This window comes from Fusarium mangiferae (assembly GCF_900044065.1).
Source record: "Fusarium mangiferae strain MRC7560 genome assembly, contig: FMAN_scaffold004, whole genome shotgun sequence".
In the NCBI taxonomy this organism is placed as follows: domain Eukaryota; kingdom Fungi; phylum Ascomycota; class Sordariomycetes; order Hypocreales; family Nectriaceae; genus Fusarium; species Fusarium mangiferae.
This window is the reverse complement of record NW_024573924.1, coordinates 2,083,826-2,101,308: the sequence shown is the minus strand read 5'-3', so window position 1 is coordinate 2,101,308 and position 17,483 is coordinate 2,083,826. Positions and strand designations below refer to the sequence as shown.

The window sequence follows — 17,483 nt, the reverse complement described above, 5'->3', positions numbered from 1 at the left end:
CAAGGTAGTACCGACTCTAACCCTTATACATGGGCAACTAAGTCTTAATGCCCAGTGGGACTGATTGCTACGTATAGACATCGGGCATGATCCATATTACCTGGCCTACAATACGCTTGTCGATGATATGCCCGAGACATATGTATCATATTGGTTCTCTTCAAACATTAGGATACACAAGCCTAGCCCAGACACACTGTGGCCTTTAGGTATTCACAGATGCCAAGCTTTCGGCCACACAGCATGCTAAGGCTTCCTCTTACTTTTCCCCTCGTTTCAACTACCATATCATCTGAAAGACGTCAGGATTCGCAATTCATCGGCGCATTTTGTTCTGAGACAATCCCGGATGCGGACCCTTAAAACTGATTCGCTAACCTTCTGCAGCGCTAGCGATGGTGCAGGGTCCAAGACAATCTGACTGGACGGGGTAAGGGGCATTAGGGGGAAGCCAGTTCTGCATGAGGACTTGACTCCGTTTATAAGAGACGGTGATTATCTGTCAATTTAAAGCCGCAGTCAGTGGTCTGAACGAGAAAAGGAGCCTGTCTATCTCCCACCGACTTTCTCCCTATATCATTGAACACCAATTGTGTCTAACAACCCAGCCAACGGAACTCCAGTCTAGCAGCAGTCCTGGGTCCCGGTCGCATGGTCTGTATCCTTATGAGCGGGGGTATCCTGAGGTGGAGACAGTCCGCCAATCTAACGCCACAGGCACATGGCTTTGGGCTTAGACTCCAATATATTAAGTCTGCGTCTTCGTGTCTTAATTACCTGGCTCCTGGTGCGGAGTACTCTGTACGTGCGGCCTTATAGCTGGCATTTTCGGATACAAGCTCGATGATCAGGACCGAATCCCAGTATATTCTTCCGTGTCCTTGTCGAATTCAAGCACAGACACGAGATATTTCTATGAGCCAACCAAAACCAGAAATCTCAACTTTTAGGCTGTATCGGATCGACCCACCGATGCAGGTACACGGCTTGTCAAGTGTCAACTAAACTGGGCTTGAGGAAGAGGTTAGATGCCTCCACCAACTGCATCCGTCGATAACAAGCATAAAGCGTCGTCCTTCTGGGCAACAAAAACACCTTGAAGGACATAACGCCAAAGCACGGGCGTTTCTTGTAGTTCTCCATATGTACTTAGGCAAGGTCAGGAGGTAGCTGTATGAAAAGGGACGCTTAGCATTGGTGTGATAAAACACAGTGGCTTTAATTGCAGGGCATCCAATGCATGTAAGCGAAGAAACAAAAGGTTTCTGGCGCTAGTTCATTTACCGACAGATCCATTCACCTGGTCCTACCCAACCCAAGGCCTGTTTTTTTAGACACTCTTTCTAAAACGATGGCAACTTAGGTATCACTGCTTTATTAGCTTATTTGACTAAATGCTATGTATGAACTTATGAAGAAGTGAACTGTAGGTTTCCCATACGGACACTACTATGTACATCCAGTTCCGGATTGAGCATATCCTTGAACATCTATCAATCCTCCTGCGCTACATCAATCAGTGAAAACGTTCATCTGTAAAACCATTCTTGTCAGACTAACCTCGGTGAGCGAGGACAATATAAAGCATCCATGTGGCTACCGCGTGGTAGGACAGTTGATACGGTGATCAAGTCGAAATAATAGGTTAACGGCAACAACAGGAGGGCATCTACAAAGGGCACAAAATATTCTATTTGTGGTGACTGCGGCTAATGGCCGGGCTGTACTCCTCCCCTCAAATGTATCAGGTAGCCAGGATCGACTGTAACAAATCACATCTGGTGACCTATAACACGGGCGGACATGACCAGTCCATGTATTGAGTAGGTAGTAAGTATTCATTCCTGGAAAAGTCAACAATAATACATGACTGCCTCCTGCGTTTACGCGAATCACCGGCCGGACCAAATAATGTAGGAGATAAAGACAATCTGCAATGAGAATATTGCGGCATCGCTTCCATTCAGTGTATACCAATATATTCGAGTCCAATGGTCTGAGTGCTATTGTGAACTCGTTTGCCGACCTTGAGAGGGTTCTATATTTTGACTTAGGCAAGCCCATGATAATTACCCGGCATTGCCAATCGTCGTCTATCTATATGAACTGTACAGATTCTTGTTACATGAAAGGGGAATTCGTCATAAGTTGTCGTGACAGAGTAGTTTACATTTCCACCAGTCCTGTTGCAGTGGCACTGGCTCATCCTTCAAAAACATCATGCTGGAGCTCAATGCCAAAGTCTTGTGCGACATCCTTCATTCTTTTTTCCATTTCATCCTCCATCCCCCCTCCAAGACCCAACCACTGGCGCAGCTTGAAGATGTAAAAGGCCACATCAGAGGCTGCCATGACAGTCTTGAAGATGATATGGCGCCAGCGATTCTGAAGGCGTTGGCTCAGTGGCAACTGGGGGTCCTCGAACAAACTTCGGCTCGCCCACTCGCCCATCATCTTGACGCGGTTGACTGGTGATCCGAGATACTGGTTATTGCCTTGCACGATTCGCATATTGCGACCGATGAAAATCAGCTCTTGTGGCCACTTATCTTCATCAGTCAGTATCTCTCGGATGCCCTGCTTCATTCGCTTCTGCATCGCGTAATGCCGCTCAGCCGGCGTATTGCCTTCGAGCTCTTTCATTATCCCATTATGCGTGCGCTTATCTCCACCCTCATACGGCCGCAGTAATGTCGCGCTCGCGAAGAGATCCGCTGCCTTGATCCCCCACGCTTCTGTCACTTGTGATATTGTTTTATTGTCGAATGTCATGAGTGCTTTCCAGAAGGTGGCGTATTCATTTCTGAACTTCGATGACATGTACACATAGAGGCCATGGTCAATAAGCACAAGCTCGGCTCGTCCATTGGGCAAACGTCTGATAAAGATGTTGCCAGGGTGCGGATCACAGTGGACGACACCCCACTTGAAAATCTGTGCAGAGAAGAGGTCCACCATGGTCGTCATGACTTCTCGCGTGGACAGGCCAAGTCCCCCACGGCCTCGTCGGCCTCGCCATAATTCCTGACGTTCTGGCTTGAGGTTTTCTTGAAATGGCCTTGTGCGAAGTTCAAGACGTGCAGCCTCAAGATCAATTTGCGGGAGTGGGCGACCAGCGCCAGGAGATCCATTGCCATGCCCTCCAAGCCATCTCGATGTTATGGCTTTCTTATCCCAAAGCCTCACACCCTCGATCCACTCAGTCACGAGAACTCGCTTTGTCGTAAATTCGGGATAAACCGTAGGAATGTATACTCTCCCTTTCAAGGCTTTCTCTGCGTTGACAAGCTCTCGCATTTTTTCTGAATTTTTGGCCTCATTGACGAAATCAGTCTCCAGCTCGAGTCGCTCCGTGATGAAAGGGACTAGTTTGTACAGTGGGAGGTCAAACCACTTAGAATAAATCCATGCGACGGTCCTATTTTGCATCAGTAAGTACGTGGGAGTTAGCTGCGTTTGTCGGGCTTACTTGAAGGCCCATAGATCCCATGATATTTGCTTGGCAATCTCCCGTTTCTGTATTTTGATAGCGACTTCGCGACCATCCGCAAGTCTGGCCCAATGGACTTGAGCAACACTTGCACTCGCTCGAGCCTTGCGCTCCATCAATCCCATTCCCTCTTTTCCGGCGAAGCTGACGCCAAAGACCTCTTCGACGCTTTTCCCAAAATCTTGTCTTATCACTGCTTCGATGTCACTCCAATCATCTTGCGGTGCATCGTCAAACATGCGGCTGAACATCTTTTGGAATTCGGGAGGCAGCACGGCACTCTGCATTGCGATGGCTTGTCCGATCTTGAGATAAAGTCCACCATTGGAACGGAGAAGGTTGAATAGCCGCTCGGCATTCCGGTTATGCAAGTCCTGCACAGTCCCGCCAGTAATAGGTTGGGGTCGAAAATTCAGCTTGTAGTCGAAGGCTACGAGCAGGCCGGTTCCGAATGTATGTAGAGAGCGGCCAAACCCAGATGCGTATATCTGGCGGTCCCCGAGATAAATTGTACCTCCTAAGGCGCATGTCAAAAGCAAGCGCCGCGCCCACTGCCGTCCTCGCCTGTATTCCTTCGCCCGCCGGGGGGCACCAAGCTCCTCTGGCGACGGCGGTCGCATGGCCTGGAAAGGACCACCTGATTGTAATCTTCGCAACGCTGGTGCGAGCGTTCTAGGTCGGCAGCACATGGTGGCGCGCGCTGAGTGGCCTTGCATGGCGTTGCGCAACATGCTGGAGGGGTCGGAGGTGATCAACAGTCGAGTACCATGAGCAATGGCTGGAATATAGCTACGAGTGACTGAATGATAACATGGAAGGGGAGGAGGATGAAGGAAAAGATAAGGGCGAAATGCAATAATCCTCTTGCTCTATCTCCGGAGTCATTGATGACGTCCGATGAAATTATCCCCGGAACGGCTCGGAGAATCGAGGGGCACACGATCGCCTTCCGCAAGTCGGTGCAATTTCTGGCCGAGTTCCCGACCGGCCTGTGTGACGTAATTGATGTATAAACCGCATATTGAACAAATGCAGGCCTATACCAGCTACAGCCTACCGAGTAGTATCTAAGTTACGGAGTAGATGCAGTGCATACTATAAGTGAGGTACTTAGAAAGGCGTCTCCTAGGTTCGGTGGAGCTTTTCTTGTTCATCATCTTCCTTGTCATATATTCACATTATTGGGTCCTAATTACACCTCGAATTCATGTTACTATCTCGGTTCTAACACCATTGTTAGCTTACACGTGTACCCTGGTTTGATATTCTAGACATATGAGGGATGATATGTATCTGACTTTAACCGCTGTTCTGCTATCTACCTAGGTAGGTACGGCGGGTTGTCGACCAGTTATAGGGTAGGCATATGAGAAAGAAGGTACAGAAATGGAAGTTGTAGCACTGTATCGAACGGTGTAAGGTGAGCATAGAAATCAAAACAGCACCGACAAAACCATAGATTATCAAACACGAGTCGAACCGTGACGCCGTTGATCAATAAGGGTATCACTGGGATGACGAGTATCAGACTATATCCCAGTTGTCGAAACATGAAGCATTATGCAGTATGTTTCGTCCTCTAGAAAACCATAGCGAGGATGGGGTTAAAAGTGATTCAAGTCAAGGTAGCCTTCACATATCGAGGATAAAAAATGCGAAAAGCATGGGCATCATCCTTTGTACAGTTTTCTAAAATATCCTCCCTTTGTTCAGAAAGGAGCACCGGCCCGTCGCATACCTAGGTATTGAATGTGGCACAAGAGGGTATGATGACTACATGGTTGGAAGTTACCACAGGTCATGTATCTAGCCCGCCGAGATCTATTGTTAGCAACATGCATCGATATATACGGTGAATAAGCCAGTATGCTAGACTGGCGACTTCTGAATAGTAGTGTTGTGACTGACAAAGATTGTCGCTGGTCTTCATATTAATACCATCTAGGCAACCGAGACTTTAGACGCGCGTAACCACGTTGAGAAATCAATTGAGATCAAATTTCCCACGAAATGCAGAATACTACTCCGTACATGGTACTACCATAGAAAGTTTGCTCCTGAGACTAAGTTAGCCACGTCAGTGCAGATTATCGACCTGGGTTGTTGCAATGGGAAGATTGAGTGAGTGTTGGACAAAACGTTGTCTCAGATATAGCAAGGGCCCAGGCCACAGGGAAAGTTGCTCTCCTTCGGAACCAAAAGCACAGGTTGTTCACTAGGTACATGTGTCACCCAACCAGAGAAGATTGCAAAGTCGGCGGAGTTATCTTTTTTAGCTTCAGAGACTGCATAGAGATCGAGCCTAAACTGGCAGCCTAGGACAAGGATATTGAGCCAAGCACAGAAGAGGCGCGATAGAGGGTTCGTATGTTGTCTGACTGCAACCGAAAATGACGCCTGCCTTCCGACGTGGGATTGGTGGGTATGTTACAACGGTGGGGACCCACATGTGCTAGCCTCCCATTTCCCTCATGCTGTGAAATGGTGTGGTGGTGGTAGGATAAGCAGCATGACATCCATGATTGAGAAATTAAACTTGTGGCTAAGATTGTCTTATTGGCAACCTTAGTGGGTTGGCTGTTGGCGTAAACTTTGAAAATGGAGTCTTTATTTACTCCCGGCAAGAGAATTGGTTGCAGATAAAGCATGTGCTAAAGGTGCAGTAGACTCGATACAAGTAAATCGGCAGATAAGAACCAATGCATGGAATTTCCAAATTTCTGCGACGTCCTTTGTTAGACTGGTCTCGCGTGTATTCGGCGAGGTCAGACGGCTGGGGCTGGCCCCCTTGTTCCTGGACCAGCGCATCGACATTCCCACTAGACTAGCTGATCTGAGATTAGCGCTCTCAGTTCCCCTAGCACTCTGCTAAGCCACAAAGAGCCAAGTTGGATAGACCAGAGCAAAGCACCTTGTCCGATAACACCCAAAGTCAATCCCCCTCCTCGTTGCTCAGTCCCGACCACGACATTCGTTCCCAACTCATTTCTCGACCGGAGCACGGTATCGAAACATATTGACGATAGCATCGATTGTCAAAGCCCACTGGGGCGTTCTCAGTATAATCAGGCGGCTTGGCGACCATTGTATACTTCTTTGAGTCTACGACTTTATATCGACAACAACAGGGACAACTCAGGTCTCGCGACTGTGCTGTATCTTGCTATATTCACCGATATAGCCCCTAGTTCGTGATTCCGGCGGAAGCACGAGAAAAAGAACAAGAACTAGACTAATTTCTTGAAGAGGCATATTTCGAAGAATTTAGGACTCAACGGCTCAACTTTGCAGTCCAATATTGGCCTTTTTGCTTGATTTCCCCGACAACTCTCACCCTCCCTTCGCCAATGTTATTCATCGACGTTGTAGCAGAAGGAAATACCGAAAGAGTTACACGTTGATATATTGCCTTTCCGTCCCCGCGTCGTCACGACGTCGGCCGCTTGCTCTGTCGTCTTCTTGTCGGTCTTGAATCGGGCGCTTAGCGCACTGTTGCCATGTTACGGCCTGGTACACCGTTGACGGTGCTGCTGTTCGCAGCTTTTGCTTTGCTACTGTTAGCTGTTATATCAACCCCAATCATCGAAGCCATTCCACTGAGCGACTTCGGTGGTGTAACATATGGCGTTTTTGGCTACTGTCAACAGGGCAAAGGATGTAGCAGTATCGGGGTTGGATACGACACTGGTCAGTCTACTGTGATGTTGAAACGCGTTCCCTCTTTCGAGTCGTACTGATGCTTCTTTTAGCCAAATTAGTTGGGGATGATAGCCAAGCCTTCGACTTACCATCTGGCGTTCGGAATACGCTATCTGCCATTCTTATTGTGCATCCAGTCGCGGCACTTATTACCCTTGTCATGACTATCATGGCGGCTGTGTCTCACTTGCACGCTCCCTCGCATTCGACAAGATATCTGCTCATTTTATTTATCTTCCTCCTCATTGACTTCCTGGTTTGCTTGCTAGCCTTTTTGATCGACGTCCTTCTATTTGTACCACACCTAGCATGGGGGTCTTACCTCGTTCTTGCTGCTACTATCCTAGTTGCCATGAGTGGGTTGGTAACTTGTGCGATGCGTCGCACTCTAGTCAGCAGGAAAGACAGGCAGCGACGTATCGCTCAGAATGCTGAAATGAGCGGCGAGAATTATTACAACAGAACTGCTCAAGATAAGACGACTGTGGAGCCTGAAGTTTCTCGACAACCGACTCTTCCCACCGTGAGTGGTGGCAATGGTGTCCATGACAACCTCCCGTCCTTTACAACCTTCGAACAGAAGAGTAGAGGCGACCAAGCTAGCGAAGAAGCCATCCCTCTGACCCGCCGGACCACATCAAATCGATCTCCAGCACCCCCTAACGATGTGGCAAGCGTGGGTGAGGCTGCGGCCTTTAGCAGGAACCCACAGAGGCAAGGTTCTCGCGATCAGTTTGGCAACCCAATCGACAATGCTACTGACCCATATGCGACGCGGAGAGGACCTTCTCCAAGCATGAGTAACCGTGGAACAGGAGTTGGAGGAGGCTACCGCGGTGGAAGAGGGGGTTATGGTCGTGGAGGATATGATAACTATGGAGCACCAGTCCGAGGTCGTGGAGGCTACGGGCCGCCTGGAAGGGCTGGATATGGCTCCAGAGGAGGACGAGGAGGCTATGGACAACCCAACCGAGGAGTCTATGCTGCAAACGGGATGAGGGGAGGTCTAAACGCGCCCCCAGGATACAACAATGGTCCTTACGATCGGAGACCGTCACCCGCTCAAAACTTTGCTCAAGATATTCAGCCGTCAGAGCCATCTAATGGATATAGCTCGACGAATCCTTCAATGCCGAGTGTGAACACCTACACTGCTTACAGCCCAGAGTCCACGTTGCCTCGAGCTGAGTCGCCGCCGCCTTTGCCAGGAACCGAGCCTGCCACTGTTGGGGGTCGCGCAGTAGAAATGGATGCAACTCCGGCTATTCAGCATCATGACGGAGGAACCTACGGACAGCTCCGGGACAGTGACGCGGATGTTGCAGGTATGGTCGGACTCCAGCAGGGGCAGATCCCACAGCGACATGATACGTACATGAGCGAGGGAAGTAAATATAGCACCGATGAGTATGGCTCCCGCTCATGATTTCTTTACGATGCTGACCAGATGACCAGGCAATATGTTCCGCCTCGCTCAGGATGGACTCAGGGTGATGGCAGAAATTCACCCCGAGCCCCGTCACCTCTGGTAACTGGTCAACCAAGAGCTGAACTCACTGAAAGAAGGACGCCGCCTGTTGTCCAACAGCCTGTGGCCACTGGGAATAGCAACTATTATGAAGATGTTGATCCCCGTTTCGCCTCCGATGCACCACCCGCAAGTAACAACCTTCAGCCGCCCCCTATTGAGCCTATATATGAGGATATTCATGCCAACAATGCGGGGACTCGAAGCCCTGCCGAGTCTGAGCATTCAACATTTACATCCATATCCCAGCGTGGGATCAACCCACGTTGGAACCCCAACCCCCCACCGCTACCGTACCAACAAGGACCCCCTCATCGCCGACCAGCACATCAACAACAGCAACGTCAAGACATGCTGTTGGATACCCCCGACTTTCAATTGCCTAGTTCACGGACTGGACGAGGCCCTGGAATGGTACCTGGAAGCGCATACCCACCTGGCGGTTTCTAGTAAATCTGCCTAGTCAGCTTCTATGGTAGTATCATGGTCATTAGACTGGGTTATTTCTAATATATACCCCCACCCTTTCCTGCTGTTAGGGTGTTCATACCTTTCAATTCTTTCTTCTTATTACGGCCGTATGCCTGAAGACACAATTGTCCCTCAGACTAATCTAGTGTCTTATTGTTGGTTAACTGTAACAACTGTGTTGGTTTACCAATCTTCATCCTTTGTGTATTACATTCCTGAAACGTACATTTTTGTTTCTTTTACTTCGATGTCATGGAGATCAGGCACAGTTTTATCCCATACCTGACGCATTCTTGTACCCCTATTATCTTTGTTTTTTCTTTAGCTATAGCGCAGGACGCTGTGATTCCTTGACTGTTGTCGCATGATAAGCTACGTCTGATGTCAACGGAATCCACATCGTCTTGAAGAGAGGGCGTGCTGCTAGCAAGGTTGTTGATTTGATTAATTGATTGGTTGATTGGTTGATGGAACGAAAGAAAGAAGGAAAGAAAGGAAACACGACGTGACAATGAGCCTCTACAGTTAAAAGTGGTCCCTGAGGATACATCGATTGGGATGAATGAGAGGAGGGAACAAATATGTAAGTATACATCTTCGTCTAGAGGAAGAATAATGAAGTATCAATCGAACTAGGTTCCTCTACGCATAAGCCGAGGACCCCCAGCTGAAGTTGGGCAATCCTCTTTGTTTGCGTTCGAGAACTGTACCTATAGAAAACCATGACTTAATACTGCCGTTTGCGCATGCAACCGCTACCTACGGTATCTAGCCAGCTAATGAATGTACTTAGGTAACCTATTCACCGTCATGCAAATTAACTCTATCAAGTGGCGTGAGTACATTCACCGTCAAGACCATTCAGAGTTCCCCTAGGCTCGAGTATGTGACTCGAGCTGGAAGAGCAACCGGGCCAGAGCCTTTCCCCAGGGTTGGCTGGCAGACAGACAGACCCAGACCCCAGTTTCCATTGTAATGGCAAACTCAGTACTAAAGTACCTACCTCCTACTTCCATTACATTGGACGTCGCCTTTCATACAGCGCTTGCACCGCGGTGATGCATCCTGACACTGACAGTCACTGCTTGTCTTGGCAATGAATGACACAAGGGGTCAGAGAATTCATGTCGTTACAAATTGAATGAGGCTATTGTTGCCTCTGCTTACCTAGGTACTCATGAAACTGAGTGAAGTAGAAAATTATGACATTCTGCATATTCTGCCAAAAAAGAAGCATCATCACCAAGCCTACAAAGCCGGGTAAATACTCAATCTTCATCTTAACTCTTACATATCTTCAACTTTTGGATCTTGTGGCCAAGTGTTTCGCCGGATTTCTTTGTATGTTCCTCCATTTACCTCCAGTTTTGGTATATGGCACCTTCCTGCTCTTACGAGTTGCGTAGCACGGGCTGGAGTTAAGAAGGAAGGCGCATACCTTCAGTCTTCCCAGGAGTGCTTCTTGCCAACACCACAACCTACACACTTCTTTCTCCCTCCCTCCCTCCCTCCCCGCCTCTCTCTCTTCAATCCCATCTTCCTACCCTCGACTTCGGTTTTATTTCTCCAGCCCGATTCCCTGCACAAGGTCCGTCACTTGTGTCAAAGTGATGGCAAAGGTGTGAAAGCCCACTCGTCCTTAAACTAGGTATCTTATACTGCATTACGCATATTGGCCACCTCTGCATTTCTACAGTCCTTCTCACACTTTTGCAGAAGCATCATTCTGCTAGATATTCCCACGACCTCATCTGCATCCACACTCAGACAGATCTGGACCATCTAGCAAACCAAATCTAATAGGCACCTTCCTTGAATCCCAGAGATACTGATCGTCCTTACCACCTCCGGCGAACAAGATATACCAACCTGAGCCAGCATGGAGGACCTGTCTTCTCCCATCAGCATCGCGTCGTCTACCCCAACTGCTCCAACTTCGGCTTCAAAAGTCACTTACACCACTGCTGGCACCCCGTACAATCCTAGCACTTCTCAGCCACTGCAACCGCCTGCCAGACGAGGTCGCTCTCTCAAGTGGCCTGCCGGTCTCCCTGCAGCTGGGTTATCTCTGCTTCCCAAATCTGTTCTTGCCACTCTGCCCCTCAAAGCTGGATCACGACCATCGACTCTTCAGCAATACAGCCCTCAGACGCCCTACGACAGAGCATCCAGCCCCTTGAACGATACAGACCATAGATGCATCAACATGTCCGCCCAAGTACCCCGAATCGTGCCTTCTGCAACTCCATCGCCACTTACGTCCCTTTTCTCCGAAGCTGAACAAGATACACTTACTGATGTTGACGCAAGTGAGGAAAGCGATGAAGAATGCGAACTTGGCATGGACCCCTTGATGAATATGACAGTAAAGTCTCTTCACAACCTGGCTTCTTACCCAAACCCCAATCAGAAGCGAGCTCAGAAAGCCCTTCTTCGTGGGCTTAAACCAGCCCTGGGCCTGAAGACGACAACCCGTGTTGACGAGCCTTTGGCCCCCATCACTCGTTCCTTTGGACTCCAAGATGCGTCCAGAAACAACAACAACGCCCTTCAAAGTGTGTTACAGCCGCCACAGTCAGAGAACCCTACCCTCGGAAGATCTTTTGATGACGCATTCTGGAATTCTCAGCCCAACAAGTCGCACAGCATTCCCCTTGGCTCATCCCGGAGCTTCAATCGCGCAGTTGGCAGCAATACCACCCGTGCTCCTGGCACCATGGCTCCTGGTGCCGGCGCTCCACGGCCTTTGACTGCCGGCCCCCCTGGTCAACGCCAATATCGACCATCGACCTTTGAGTCAACTTTCAAAGCACTCCACACCAATATACCAAGCCAAGATGTCAAGCAAGATGAAGACGAAGACGAAGACGTTCTTATCATTACGCGACAGACTCTACGACAAGCAGGTATCAGTAACAGTAGCCTAGCACAGAATATACCGTCGTTTGAAGCAACTGCTTCACAGGCTTCACAAACCGCAGAGGGTTTGGAGGGTTTGTCTGCCAATTGCAAAACCACCCGGCCAAGTGCACCCACAACCGCCACGAGGCGAGGCTCCCAGTATTCTGCGAGAGGAGCGTCATCTTGGGGCTTAGGTACTGCTGCAACATCTGCATGCTGGACATCATCACCCGAGCTCAGCCAGTCTCGATACACATCGGGACCCAGATTCAGAGCACCAAAGGAACTTCAGGCCTACAACAATAAGATCAATCACGCCTGGTACTACGGAGCCGATTTCCTAGTAGCTACACCAAGCGAGATTGCTTTGCAGGTCCAGCCTCCCAAGGGAAAGGGGCAGTTTGGCGCAATTGGGGATGGCCGTCCGTCAAAGAAAGGTGAATTCCATCGCCGACTGGAAATTGAAGACGCCAATCGCATGTCAGTGGCAGACCATGCTCGCCCACTGTTCAATATGGCACATGCAAACGTGCAGCAGTTCATTGAAGGCGAGTGGAACAAGAGCCAGGGACGTGCTACGGTACTACAGGCAACCAAGTAGAGGCTGTTAGTCAGGAAGGAGGTGATTGGCGATGAGTATGAAATATTTCTCATACGATGCCCTATACACGACAGCATGGAATAGTTTCTGAGAAAAAATATGTGGATGATGACGACCTTGCGTGACTGTTGCAGGGCGGGAAGGTTGGATGCTTTTTGGGATGGGCTCTGACGGAAGCCAGTCACGATGTGAGCGGCGATGTTAAACTTACACGAAACAACGGCCAAGCAAATGTATTTCGGCCGACCCACAACGTTGGTAGTATAGGAAGAACGGGTAACTTAGTAGTCCTTAGCCGGCATACAAAAACGGAATGATGAACAATTATCATACTTGCAACGGGAGCGTTGAGCCTCTTGTGACTGGTGTGCAGCTGGTTAAGTACAACGTGACCCATAGTTATGCGTCTACTAAAGCCAAACTTTTTCTTCTCAAAAGGATTCCAAGAGTTAGGAACAGAAGTATGTTGATATACACAGGCGTAGTAGCCAGAAACTTTGATCTTACTATATGCTGTGTAACAGGCATCACTGAAAACAAGCTCGCGATGAGGAAAATTCGATAGTCTAAGGTGATGGTATATCCCGTAGCCATGCTATCCATTGATGCTACCTAGCTCTCGACTTGTCAAGGGGTGTTGAGTATACTTGGTGCATGGCGGTGATGGCACATGTCAGAAAGTGACAATGACCAACATTGTTCTTGAGTACGTTGCCTTTTCAAGCTAGCACCAACTTTAGGTTAGTAGTTTTGAAGAAGATGAAGACAATTGAAGAGAGTGTGAGTGGGTCTCATGACGTTGGGAACCTAAGGGGCCTTGTTTTTTTTTGGGAATCTCATGTAGGTAGACTACATAATTTCTTTTCCGCAGATAACAAGTAATGGGACACAGAGTTAGAAAAAGTTGAATTTGCAGTTACAGAGACGTATTCTTTAGGTCATTTCGAAATAGACTGTATTTCGGAGGCTCTGACTCGAGATTTTGTGTCAGATAGTGTCTGGTCCTTACAGTAGGTAGGTAGGTACCCTACCTTAGCCCACTTCTTTTTACTGCTGGCCTCTTTTCCCTTCTTTCATTTACAAAGTTCAAGTCTCTTGATTGCATCCTCTTCCCTTCTTCCTCGGTACCGGTCCTGACCTACAACCATCGCTTGCTATCTACTTTCTGGCTCTTCGTTACCACGAGAATCCGTCTTTTTGTGCGCGATAACGCACTACGCAACAAGAGCGAGGATACAAGTGCAAAGCGGGAACTGGACGAGAAACCTAGATTTTACCCACTCCAACGAGAAAAGGCCACAATACCAATCGATCGCTCTGCAGGCCAACCGGAGCACAAACCTGAGAACAAACAGCTTTCGCGATAAAGTCAAACAAACGAGATACAATACAAAGATGGTCTACGTACGGCAAAAGGAGCTCCCCGCGCTCCGTGAGTACAAATACTCTGGTGTCGACCACTCACTGCTTTCCAAATATGTTCTAAAGCCCTTCTACACGAAATTCGTCATCAAGTGCTTCCCTATGAGCATGGCACCGAATCTGATCACTCTGACGGGGTTTTCATTCGTCGTTGCGAACTTCTTGACGCTGCTGTGGTATACTCCCACTCTTGACCAAGATTGCCCCTCCTGGGTGTATTATTCTTGGGCACTGGGCTTGTTCCTATATCAAACGTTCGATGCTGTGGATGGAACTCAAGCGTAAGCTTATTAGAATCGCATTTGCCATGCGTTGAATCTGTGCTGACTGAACGGCCAGGCGCCGAACTCGGCAATCCGGACCTCTGGGCGAACTCTTCGATCATGGGGTAGATGCTTGTAATACCTCGCTTGAGGTCCTTCTTTTTGCTGCTTCTCAGAACATGGGACAGAGCTGGCAGACGGTGGCAGTCTTGTTCGCATGTGAGTCAACTTGGCGGTTCTGTTGGGATGCGCGATGCTAACTTGATAGCCCTCCTGACCTTTTATGTTCAGACGTGGGAGACTTATCACACCAAAACTCTCACTCTTGGCATTGTCAACGGACCCGTCGAGGGTGTTCTTGCGATCGTCCTGGTCTTCGTTTTCACTGGCTACGTTGGGGGTGCTCATTTCTGGCAGCAGAGCATGTTCCATACCATCGGTGTGCCTTCCACCATTGGCATCCCATCTTTCATCTACAACCTGACCTTTACCGAGTGGTATCTTATTCAGGGCAGTATTGTTCTTGTCTTCAACACTGTTGAGTCTTCCCTCAACGTCATCCGCGCTCGACGTGCCCGTGGTGACCGTTCTCGAGGTGCGCTTCTTGGCCTCGTGCCTTTCTTCAGCATCTGGTCTATGGTGGTTGCCTACCTTTATCTCCAACCCAAGATCCGCGAATGCCATCTTATCCCATTTGCCCTCTTCGCCGGCCTCGTCAATGCCTACAGCGTCGGGCAGATGATTACTGCTCACCTTGTTCACCTGCGTTTCCCCTACTGGAACGTGCTGGGCCTGCCTCTTGCCTTTGGTGTCATCGATTCATTGGGTCCCATCTTCCAGCGTTACCTAGGGTTTGGTTGGCCCAGCGCCCTTGGCGATAATGTCTACCAAGTGGCTTTCATGTTCATGATGCTCGGAACCGCCGTCGGTGTCTACGGAAGTTTTGTCGTTGACGTAATCGTTACCATCTGCGATTACCTCGACATCTGGTGCCTCACCATTAAGCATCCTCATGTTGAAAACGAAGGCGCTCAGGCCAATGGTACAAAGAAGGACTAAATGACTGATATAGGCCCATGTCGATGGGTTTATGGCGGTGCAGGGGCTCGATCCCCTGAATAGAAGAGTCACATGACAAGACAAAACAATTGGGCTCAAAAATAGAGACGTCGGTAATTCCAGGTTCGAACGGAGTAATGGGAACGTTTCATGCAGGATTGGGAATGAGTCAAGGTATCTAAAGAGGTTTGAAAGATGGTTATCGCGATTATTACATATGTCACGGTCGGGAATGTCTTTGGTTATCACGGTTTTCGTGTAGAAGTTTTGTATGATTTGTACGAGAAACGGGCTTGGTTCTTGTTTTTGGAGTTCTGCAGCGTGTGTTTGTATAATGTTACTGTAGCTTGTAGATGCTATTTCTATGTCTGCTGCCAATTCCAACAATAGATAATCTTCTGCGAATCTGTATGTATGTATGAACATGTGGATCCAACACCATGGGCCAGGCTTTCAAGATCATGCCGATCGAAGGGGGCTAAGAAACCTTTAATAGAAAATATTTCACTATTTTTGCAACTAACTATACTTGACTTTCCAAGATCCTATAGCATGGCCGTGCATATGGCAGACATTTGCTGCGTGTTTCTGAAAACCAATCCAAAATTTCTTGGGAGACATACGTAAAAGCCTTGAATACAAAACGCCGCGCCAAAAAGCCCCGACGGGCGGGGTATCATCTTCCACCTAGTGTCTTAGGGTAATATACGTCAATCATAATGAAGCCATTCATGTATCCTTTCTTCCAATTGGCCCTTTTGCGCCTTGCCGCTCACCTAGAGAAGATCATCAGTGCCGCTCGCGACACTCTGTTCGATGGCATTGGTGATTGAACGCTCTGAGAAAACAGGACCCTGGCCATCACATCTAGCGCAGTTCTTCAGACGCTCGCTGACATCGGCAATATCAACAAGGCCTTTCTTGAACAATTCGTGGGATATGATAAAGTCCCATGTTGCACCGGCAGCTAGGAGACGTTCACCATCGTCTGAGGTAACAATGCGGTGTGAGGGCGACTTGTTTGTGTGATTCTGCAAGACGTTGGAGTAGAAGTCGGTAGGTTTGAAGCGCAGAGGCCCGGTTGCAGGCTCTGGGGAGATGGAACCTTGGCTCATGCGGGAAGTCGCGCGAAGAATTTCGTTCTCGGTAGATATTTTCTGGAGATCTCGCTTTAAACGTTCATTTTCGAGGGATGATTGTTGCTGGGCGGCCTCAAGGCCGGCAAGCTTCGCCTCAAGGTCTTTGACATGCTTTTCTTTCCTCTCGCGGAAGGCACGCTGCCTGTACAGCCATATGTTAGTCAAGTATTAAATCGTCGCCATCAATCGCATTTCGAGGGCATAGCAATGTTGTGTACCATGAGGTCTACTCGCAAACCAAAAAAAAAAAAAAAGAAGAAGAAAAGAAGAAAGAACAAGGCGGGAGAGGAGCGGAGACGTACGCAGCGCGATTCTGTGCTTTCCTCCGAGACTGAGCAGGAGTTAGGTTCTCGTCCTCCTCGCTGCCCCCACGGGCAACGCTCTGCTCGTCAGGGGAGCCATTCCTCAATGAGCCTCCTTGCTGTTGATGGGCTTGGGCCTGAGAAGTATAGCCGGGAGGTGTCGGGGGGCCCGGAAAACCAGAAGCAGGCTGGTGAGGGTTTGCATTGAAGCCTTGGGCTGTGGTATAATCGAAAGACTGGAACTGATCATTTTGACTGGCAGAGAGGCCGTCGTAGTTTTCCTATACGTGCCAAAGCAATATGTCAGCAAAGATGCGCTAAAGCTATGAGATAGACGAGCTGCAGGTACAACGCTGAAGATGCCGAGATGGTCGTGCTTGTGAGGCTCAACATTGCTAGAGTAATGCTCAGGTAAGGAAACGCTAAGGCAGGGCTGCACCGGGGGAGTGGGGGAGATCGCGGAGAAGGGGTCGTTTACTGACAGGCGGGGATGCATTGAAGTCATCGGAGCCGGCGGAATGCGAGTGTGACGGCGTCAGAGGAGGAATCGGCATGAACTGGTGATAGGGCTGAGGGTTGGCAAAGTTGTATTGCCCGGTGAAATCCAT

At 48.9% G+C, this 17,483-nt stretch overlaps 5 protein-coding genes across 5 annotated transcripts; 3 read left to right on the top strand and 2 right to left on the bottom strand.

Moving 5' to 3' along the window:
* Window positions 1-2,202: 2,202 nt before the first annotated feature.
* Window positions 2,203-4,221, bottom strand: FMAN_09229 (related to bacterial aminoglycoside acetyltransferase regulators; the record flags this gene model as incomplete). The annotated part of the gene is made up of 2 exons (XM_041830046.1): window positions 2,203-3,418; window positions 3,470-4,221. 2 exons carry the CDS (start codon window positions 4,219-4,221, stop codon window positions 2,203-2,205), a joined length of 1,968 nt encoding a protein of 655 aa, XP_041680749.1.
* Window positions 4,222-6,987: 2,766 nt separating this feature from the next.
* FMAN_09228 (uncharacterized protein) lies at window positions 6,988-9,167 on the top strand (the record flags this gene model as incomplete). Its single annotated transcript, XM_041830045.1, has 3 exons — window positions 6,988-7,177; window positions 7,240-8,596; window positions 8,645-9,167. The coding sequence occupies 3 exons, from the start codon at window positions 6,988-6,990 to the stop codon at window positions 9,165-9,167; spliced, it is 2,070 nt and encodes a 689-aa protein (XP_041680748.1).
* A 1,900-nt stretch (window positions 9,168-11,067) lies between these two features.
* FMAN_09227 (uncharacterized protein) lies at window positions 11,068-12,690 on the top strand (the record flags this gene model as incomplete). Its single annotated transcript, XM_041830044.1, has 1 exon — window positions 11,068-12,690. The coding sequence occupies one exon, from the start codon at window positions 11,068-11,070 to the stop codon at window positions 12,688-12,690; it is 1,623 nt and encodes a 540-aa protein (XP_041680747.1).
* A 1,395-nt stretch (window positions 12,691-14,085) lies between these two features.
* On the top strand, window positions 14,086-15,434 carry FMAN_09226 (uncharacterized protein; the record flags this gene model as incomplete). The annotated part of the gene is made up of 3 exons (XM_041830043.1): window positions 14,086-14,393; window positions 14,452-14,594; window positions 14,644-15,434. 3 exons carry the CDS (start codon window positions 14,086-14,088, stop codon window positions 15,432-15,434), a joined length of 1,242 nt encoding a protein of 413 aa, XP_041680746.1.
* A 776-nt stretch (window positions 15,435-16,210) lies between these two features.
* Window positions 16,211-17,483, bottom strand: FMAN_09225 (uncharacterized protein; the record flags this gene model as incomplete). The annotated part of the gene is made up of 3 exons (XM_041830042.1): window positions 16,211-16,715; window positions 16,876-17,156; window positions 17,358-17,483. 3 exons carry the CDS (start codon window positions 17,481-17,483, stop codon window positions 16,211-16,213), a joined length of 912 nt encoding a protein of 303 aa, XP_041680745.1.